At 30.2% G+C, this 8,899-nt stretch overlaps 1 protein-coding gene across 1 annotated transcript in view; it reads right to left on the bottom strand.

Moving 5' to 3' along the window:
• Positions 1–4,607: 4,607 nt before the first annotated feature.
• The window catches only part of LOC107446588 (putative defense protein 3), a 6,086-nt gene continuing 1,794 nt past the window's right edge, over positions 4,608–8,899 (bottom strand). The window contains exons 2-3 of the mRNA XM_071181572.1: positions 6,987–7,152; positions 4,608–4,820 (exon numbers count right to left, since the gene is read on the bottom strand). Of these exons, the coding sequence (XP_071037673.1) occupies positions 4,709–4,820; positions 6,987–7,152 (278 nt within the window). The 3' untranslated portion in view covers positions 4,608–4,708. The remainder of the gene's footprint in view (positions 4,821–6,986; positions 7,153–8,899) is intronic.

Here is an 8,899-nt window from a genome sequence, read left to right as displayed (position 1 = left end):
ATCAAAATGGGCCCGGGACTTTATAAACACCCTGTATTTATGTTTATTTTTATTTTATTTTCAGAAATAAATTGTTGATTAATAATCACTCTAATCGACAGTATCTATTGATGGGCGTTATTCTTGATTTCCTCGAGATTTTATTTTTTCACTAAATTATTACATAATATGTATAATGCAACATATAACATTGTAACATGTTAAATGGTAACATAAATATCTTTCAATCAGCATTTTTAGAACAACAATTAAGTACATGTTTTGTTTTTGCGTAATTAAAAAAGTGGATTACTAGTTATTATTCCGTAGATCATTTACGCCAACGCAGCGACTTATTCAATTCAGTATCTTACAAATTAATTTTTACATAATAATTAATCACAAGGAAATGAAAATTCAATTATTCTACTTTGCAATATTTAAATTTAAACCACTTTAGGTGTGGCGAAAATGGTTGGCAGTAGAGCAGAATTGTAAGTATAAAAAAAATGTTTCGTCTTCATCCAAATACAAATTAGACCAAAACAAAAATAAATTTGAAATAATCTTTAAAAAAAAAAAAAAACTATAGTATTGAATAATCTTTGCGGAAGTATGAACAGCATAAATTTTGTACCTCATTTTTTCTTAAGGTATAGTTTTGTAAAATAATACTCTATCAGCAAAAGCTTGCTGAAAACAATATCAACGAGAAAATAAAAATCTAAAAGTTAACCTAGATTCAATTTAGTGCGGCAAAATTGTATGTACTATGTTATTATTATTTTTTTTTTACTTCAATATAATAGATAGGAAATATTTTAATATTGAATGCTTTTTCTCCACAAGAGTTAGTAAATGAGACCGTGAAACCTGATTTGAATACCAGATGTATAAATCAAGATTTATTTTAAATTTATAGAACCAGATTACGAAAGTGGAAAAACTACCTACGCAATTATTAAGGTGAATTAAGAGTTCTGACAAAATTACCATATGAATTTTCAAATTCAATAGATTTCTTTTTTCGAAAATTTTGATTTATTTTTCTAGTATAATTTTGTTAAGACACAATTTAAATTCAAATAGTTTTGAGTTTCTTTGTTTCTCAATTTGAAGTAAATATAATTTTAGGCAAGCGAATTTTATAAATGTGTGTAAAATGTTTTCGATTCAAACAATCAAAGAGACATAGTGAATTAGTTCTTTTATTTTGAGGGTCAATAATTCAAATCTATCAGGAGGTAGCATACATGTATAGTAATTTCACATTCTCTTAAATTAATCATATGTTTTAGGCATAGACACCATCCAGATATTTATGTTATTGTTATTATTTAATTAACTTTTTATGGCCGTAGATTATTCTTAATATGAATTTATTTAAGAAATATAATTTAAACCAAGAGGAAAAAAAGTTTGCAAAAAGTGGCCATTAAATGAAAAGAACTTATCGATACCGGTCACTGAGTGATTAGGCTTGAGGAAAAAGTTATGAGAGTCTACCGGCCACTAACTACTATCTGAAAAATCAAATTTTCAAGTCTATTCTACTACTAATCACGGTAAAACGGTAAACAAATAATCTGTTTCTCTTTGAAAGTAATCAGTAATCCCGCCGTGNGCGAAAAAATTGTAAAAAGTAAACAAACTTCAATTTAAAATTTTTTTAAACATGTATAAAAACTTAAAATGTTAATTAACAGCTTTTTTCTACATAAATTTTGATTTCCTCATTTTATTTTTTGGTCACCCCCATTTAAGGGCCACCCCCCATAAGGGCCAATTTTCAATGGAACGACAGGTGGCCCTTACCGAGAGGTTTCACTGTATTTCAAATTACAAACGTTGGTGAAGCAGAATTAATTCACCATGAAGGGTTTCTCCAGCGGTATAGTGTTCTTTCAATCCTCTGTCGCAGAATCTTTATGAAACATTTTTTATACTTTTTTCAATATTTTGTAATAATTTAGGTCAAAATTAGTGAAAAATATTATATTTAGCATTTTAATAACTATTTATGAAATATGGAACTCTGGTGCTTTTTCTACGTTAAAAGTAAAATATTCCAAGCAATAGTTTTCTAAAATTTGCACACATTTGCAGTTATTTAGATTTAAGAGAAACATTTATTCATAAGTAAAATTTCTTTAATTTACAAAATTAATTATTTATGAATTATTGAATATAAATGAGAAAAAAAAATCAAACTACTTTTTTTGAATTTTATATTTTAGTTATACTTAGCACAAATACAATTCCAATAATTTAGCAGATCTTTTTTCAGTAACTATCAGACTGTTTTTTATAATTAAAAAAATACCTAAATATAATTTTGCTTGTAATTAGAGCACCAGAAAAAAATGCATAAAAAGGACACCTTTGTCCCATCTGCTTCAGAGGGTTAAGAGGTACACACTTAGGGCAATATAACTTATAGCAACCTAATACACCTTTTTATTGGTTTAAAAGTTATTAAGGGTGATTCTTTAATTTATTTCTTTTGCATTATCATATAAGCTGGAGACAATAGGAAAACATATATATTCAATACCAATAACTCTAAAATTAATTGTGGGCTTTAAACTTTAATCTCTCACATCCTTAAAGCGCTTGTGTATTAAATCTCAAAATGCTATTCAAAGAACGAGGAAATAAAGAATAGAATAGCTCAATAAAATACTTCACACTGACATTCAATAGCCCGATGCAATTATGATGTTTTAAAGCCGAAGTTACCGGGTTATAAAGAAAATTACATTTCTAACTGTAAATAGCATAAAACGGGCGATTTTTTTATTTGCGTGGAAAATGAAAGAGCAGGAAATATCTAAGATACCGAACAGGAAGCCTCATCATTGTCGTGTTGTGTTATTTTTGTGCAAATCCCATTTGGATACATGGATTCGTCATCTTTTCCGTTCTTCGCTCTACTGTGTGGAAGAACAAAAAAATTTTTAAGATGGCATCTATATTTAACTTTTCAGTTTTTTCAATTGTGATACAGTTATTTTTTTATTACTTATTCTTAAATGTGAGTGTATTTTTGCTTGAATGTTTTTGCACCTTTTTTTGTGTAATAAAGTTAGATTTAACCCTTTAATGGGCCATTTATTTCTAGTAAAGGCAAATTAATGTATTTTTTGAATTGAAATTGTTTTAAGAATTATAAGGAAAAAAAAAACTCATTTAGTTTAGAAAAATGTTATTTGTTTCGTGGTAAATATATTTAACACGACCTATTAGGTACTTATAGACTTTTATTTTTTCTTTATTTATAAAATAAATTTTACAAATGGTACAAACTTCAAAAAGAATTATGTATTTTGTAACTTTTATACGTTTTTTTAAACTAACAAATGGTCACCAATTTTATTCAAACGCACTTCAAGAAAGCTGTAGTTATTAACAAATGGAAATCTAAATTAAAAGTGGTGGTAAGTATACTTCCCACGACCGGTGAAGTGGGGGCACTATCTACAATTAGTTCTAATATACTCGTGTATTCTGCGCAATTCAAGGGCTCGAAGATCTGATGATGATGATTGATTCCAAGTCACATTTTAACACTAAATTGGGGTTTAAATGATTAACAATATTAGTTATTATTATTTTAGTATTTTAAGTATATTTCTGTTTTCTGCAAATTCACTGGGTACTCAAATTGTAATAAACTACAAGCTTGAAAAACGTATAAAAAGTTTTAAGAAAAAAAAAATAATAATATTCGATGTTTATGTGAAACTACTGATAAGTTTCATACTAATTTTTAGTACTTTGAAACGGCATCAAACTCTCTAGCTATAGTAAAAAAAAAAAGGTATCTAGGTAGCAAAATGGCTATAAGTTTAGCCCTAAACATTAGTTTGTTTATCAGGCCTAATTCAAATAATTAGGCTTAATATACCCTTTATTTCATACATTATAATACATGATTTTTATTCTATTTATGTGGATTATTTTATATTCTACCCCTTTTCATCATTTGTTAATCCACTGATTTTTCTCACTTTGCATACCTATTTTTTTAAATATATTTTGCACAATAACGAATATTTAATTAGCAATGGTAATTTTAAAATAGATAATAGGTCTCGAGGCTACCGTGACAGTTGATTTTGCTTACAGTCATTAAAAATTTTGGAACTCTTGCTTACAGCCGTTTTGCTGCTTACTTTTTTACCTTGCTTATACCATAAGCATAAGCAAGGTACCTTAGTACCTTGCTTATACCATTAGCATCTTAAAAAAGGAAACTAATTTTTAATTACAACAACCTTGGACTCATCATTTTAACTAAGACAATGTGTTGGTTAAATTTATTTTGGGTCTTAAAATTTATAATTATATGTCAATATCCCCGTGATGGGGTCCATTACGCGAAATTCTAATAAAAACCCTAAATCATCAAAAATCATAAACACGTTCATAAGCCAAATGACCTCTCCTCAAATTGAGGAACTAGTACAATATTTTAAAGTGCAGTATTCTTATTTATAACGCTCCAACTCTTATATGTATATTAATACAAGCGAAATGTTGAAAGGTTTGGTTTAGCTTTGAAGCTGAATGTAGGAGATATATTGCATCAGAAAAGTAATAGTTTTTATTTACTGAAACCAAAACTGTTTGGAAAATAAAGCATATTTATTTTTATTTACGAGAAAGTCGTATAAACCTTTATTGATAAGTACTAAATAAAAGCTTTATTTTCTGTTTTTATGTATGTTCACGAACTGTCAACTTTGTCAACTGAAGTTTGATCAGCAGAAAACGGGAGTGGTTCAACTTTGGCCAACATTCTCACCCAAAACATGTTGAATTCCTTGACAACAGTGGTTCTGAAATGGAATTAAATTATTTTTGAGTAACATAAATCTTGTAAAATACTTTTACTCATTATTTTTTTTTTTAAAATTTGCTTATTTTATATTCAGAACTTAATTATCTAGTTACCCCTCAAATAGCAGATGTTCAATCCGGAGGTTGAACTAAGCTACTTGACTAGCATAATTCAATCAATTGCCATAATCTTGACGTTGTGAATGGTAAGCCTAATCCCATTGGACGATTCTTAAATCTATTCCAGAAGAAACGTTTTCGTATTTGTTGCTACTAGTGTGGGGATAGTAGTTATCGACAATGTCAACCTTCATCTATGAAAAGATCCATACCTGCCAACTTTTACGCATTTGGCATAAAATTTTATTTCTATATTTAAAGTGGTAGTAAAATATATGCTTTCTATATATTCTTTGCTGTTATAAACTTAATTTATAACATTTTTAATCCACCACTATTCTTAGAAAAATTATGCATATATATTAATATGCAATACTACTGAAGAAATCCGCATAAGCTTGTTCAAATTACAGCGATTGTTACTGCATAAAATTGCATTTTAAATTTAAATTTACTACCACTGGGGAAAATCATCCTTGAAAGTATTAAAAGTTGGCAGGTATGGGTATGGGTACCCCACCATAGAATCAAGTTAACATGTCTTATATACTAGTGAATAGGGATTGTATTTTTGTAGTGTTAGATACACTGCAGTACTCCCCCACTAGAATTATATCTGTGATAGAATTCGATGAACGAATACCCCTAGTTGATTCATTGCAGTTTTGTGAGAAGCCGGGAGAGCTGTATTAAGATCACCGTACTTTTTGAGTGCTAATCGTGAGAGCTGTATTAAGTTCACGGTCATGGTCGCTCCTGTCCTGCCTTTAGCAGTCGAGTGTATACGTTGTACGTTATGTAAGATCGAAACTGAGTAGTAACAGCGCGAGGAGGTGGATAATGTTGCAGTCACAGGTAGCAAGTCAACTGTTCAATGTGGACCATCCATCGAAGTAGGCGTGTTCAAATCGTTGTGGGCGTTTCTGCCAAGGTAGGCGTGTTCGTATCAGAATGGGAGTTTCTTTCCCAAGGTGGACGTGTTCACATCACTTTCGGGTCACCAATGTGGGGGTGAGTTGGTATCGAAAATGCCAACCTTCATCTGTGAAAAGGTACCCCGACATAGAGTCGGATTAACATGTCTTACATACTAGTGAATAGCGATTGTATTTTTGTAGTGGTACATACACTGCACTAGGAACTGATTGATTAATTTTCAATTGCCAGGTAAGTGAAGTGACGTAAGTTAAAATGTCTCAATATTTAACTTAATCTGTTGTTAACAAAATTAACCGAGTTTTAATAAAATTATAGGGTAAAAGTTGATTTGTAAAACGCAAGAGAAATAACAAAGAGAGTGAGGATTTTTCAACTTTTTCAATACTATCTTAATAAATATTCATCCACCATTACTTACACCGCCACTGCCCGAATTGCGCCATCTTTTGATAATCAGTCATTTGTAGCAATATGCGAATCGCAAATATACAAATGACGAGTTTTCTTCGTGTGAAACGGAGAAAATATTAAAAACTACTTTGCTCTGATGATTAATTTCTAGAATTATTTTGGGGGTGTCCATACTGACGTGAATTAAATGTACTTTACTTTCAACCGTACATCAATTAGATACATACATGTGAAGTCCCGTGTATATGAAACGTGAAGTCCTATTAGGTAAATTGTGGCATTTGTTGATTCAGAAGCCAATCGGGTTCAACATACACGCGTAATGTCATTTACAGTTATCCATTTAAATCAGATTTGAACCACATGGTTGGGCATAACCAGAATCACTTCTAGTGTTTCAAGTACCTAATTAATTGTTGTAAACCACAAAATTGAAAAGGAAAACGAATTTAGCGCACAAGAAAGTGCATACAAATTATTGTCTGCTGAAAGTCAACTGATCTAGTTTCACCCGTAGGGTTGGTGCTAGGCGTCTCTACCTGAACTTGCATTGAAGTTGGGAAAGTTGTTATTTTAGTGCTCTTTTAATCTAACACAAAGAGATACTTAAAATTTCCTATTTTTTTCCATCAAAATATAGCATTTTAATTCTTCTGCATTTATGCGTAACTTTTAGTGAAACGATTATGCCTTACCTGAAATTTACTTTACCAGATTTGTCATCTGGTGCAATCCAGATAAGAGTAGCTGATTTTTTGTCGCTTGGATCAGAATGAGTCATACTGGAACATTTCTCGATGTCATGTAGACCATTTCCTTCCATGAATTTTCCGATTGTGTCGCCAGTATCAGGATCAAAAGCTNAAAAAAAAAAAAAAAAAAAAAAAAAAAAAAAAAAAAAAAAAAAAAAAAAAAAAAAAAAATATTATTTGGAATACATACCCTACCAGCAAAATAACTTGGGCTCTTATTGTACCAATATTTACGAATCCTGGCTCAGTAAGCAAAGTGCCGTTATTTTCTGATATTGGCCCTATATAGAATAGTTTGATTCACCCGTACATTTTATATTCATAATTCAGCCAATAGAGGGCCTTTATAAATTGTATATAGGCCAATATTGGCCCTATATAGGACCAATACTTAAGAAAAATCTAGACATCTCAATATTGGTTTCTCGGTACATGTTCATATAGGACCAATATTGAGCCAAACTGGGGCTAATATCGGACCAATATTGAAGAAAAATCTAGACATCTCAATATTGGTTCCTCGGTTCATGTTCACGTGGGACCAATATTCAGCCAAACTGGGGCTAATATAAGACCAATATTGAAGAAAAATCTAGAGATCTCAATATTGGTTCCTCGGTACATGTTCACGTAGGACTAATATTGAGCCCAACTGAGGCCGATGTAAAATGGTTGCTAGGGTAGTTAAAAACAATATTGGTCGACTGCATTCTATTCAACACATGAAAGAAACTGAATGATGAGAATAAAGTAGGACAAAACTAAGGTGGTCAGATTTTTAAACCACGATTTAGAACTAATTAGAGGAGCATCATCGAAATATTTTGGGATTTAAGGACACCCATATATTTATAGAAAACATTAATTTGTATGTACAACAAAGTTTTTTTTAAAAATTTATGACTAATATCAAATGCAGAACAAAACATCAAACTAACTTCATTATTAATTAGCAGTTTGGACAGTTCTGTCATATAATACACGTTTAATAACTGTGTGTGTCAAACTATTAGTTTATTTTTTTATGAAATTATATTCAGACGAGTATGGAGTTTCCATATGTTAGTTTTAGCGTAGAACTTTTTTATTTTTCGCTTGTACTCGTTGTCAGACAAAATTATATCTTGTTTAAAAAAACAAGCGCATTTCAAATTTTTTTAGATATTCGAGTACATATATTAAGATTTGATAACGTTTTGTGTCCTCAAAGAGTTTGAAAGTTTTTGAGGACAACTAATGGAAATACGAGTTCCGTTCTCAAGATTTGAGGACATCTGGTCACCTTGGACAAAACCTAAAATTCGATTAAAAAAATAAGTTGTAAGTTAATTTTTTCCTTCTCTCTCAGAAAATTTGGCTTCCAGTAAAATATCACTTACATGCATTTTTTCTTATAAATGAATGAAAATAAAGATAAGAATAAGGTATGAATAAACCTAAAATTTGATTATTAAAACAACTTGTTAAATGATTTCATTCACACACTCTCAAAAAAAATGTTTTTCAACGTTGCAAAATAATACCAATACCTTAAATCTTAACACCGTTCATGTTTTTAACTTCAATAAGATTTATTACTGTAAAAAATAATAACTAGTCGTTGAGTCAATTTTACTCAACACGTGAAGAAAAATTAAAGATACGAATAAAATGTAAATTAACTTAGAATTTAATAAACAAAATAGCTTGATTGATTTTGTTTATACACTCAGAAAATTTGATTCTTAGTTTAATCATAATATCTTGCACAATTTCCGCAGCCTTGTTTAGATGTTAAAATAAATTAAGTTTCCGTTCTAGTCAAATCATATGACGATAGTATTGCGCGGCCGGGATAGTCTGGTCGGTAGGGCGCT

This window comes from Parasteatoda tepidariorum, chromosome 6 (genome assembly GCF_043381705.1).
Source record: "Parasteatoda tepidariorum isolate YZ-2023 chromosome 6, CAS_Ptep_4.0, whole genome shotgun sequence".
Lineage (NCBI taxonomy): Eukaryota > Metazoa > Arthropoda > Arachnida > Araneae > Theridiidae > Parasteatoda > Parasteatoda tepidariorum.
Note: the sequence above shows the minus strand (reverse complement) of the source record. Positions and strands in the feature narration are given on the sequence as shown.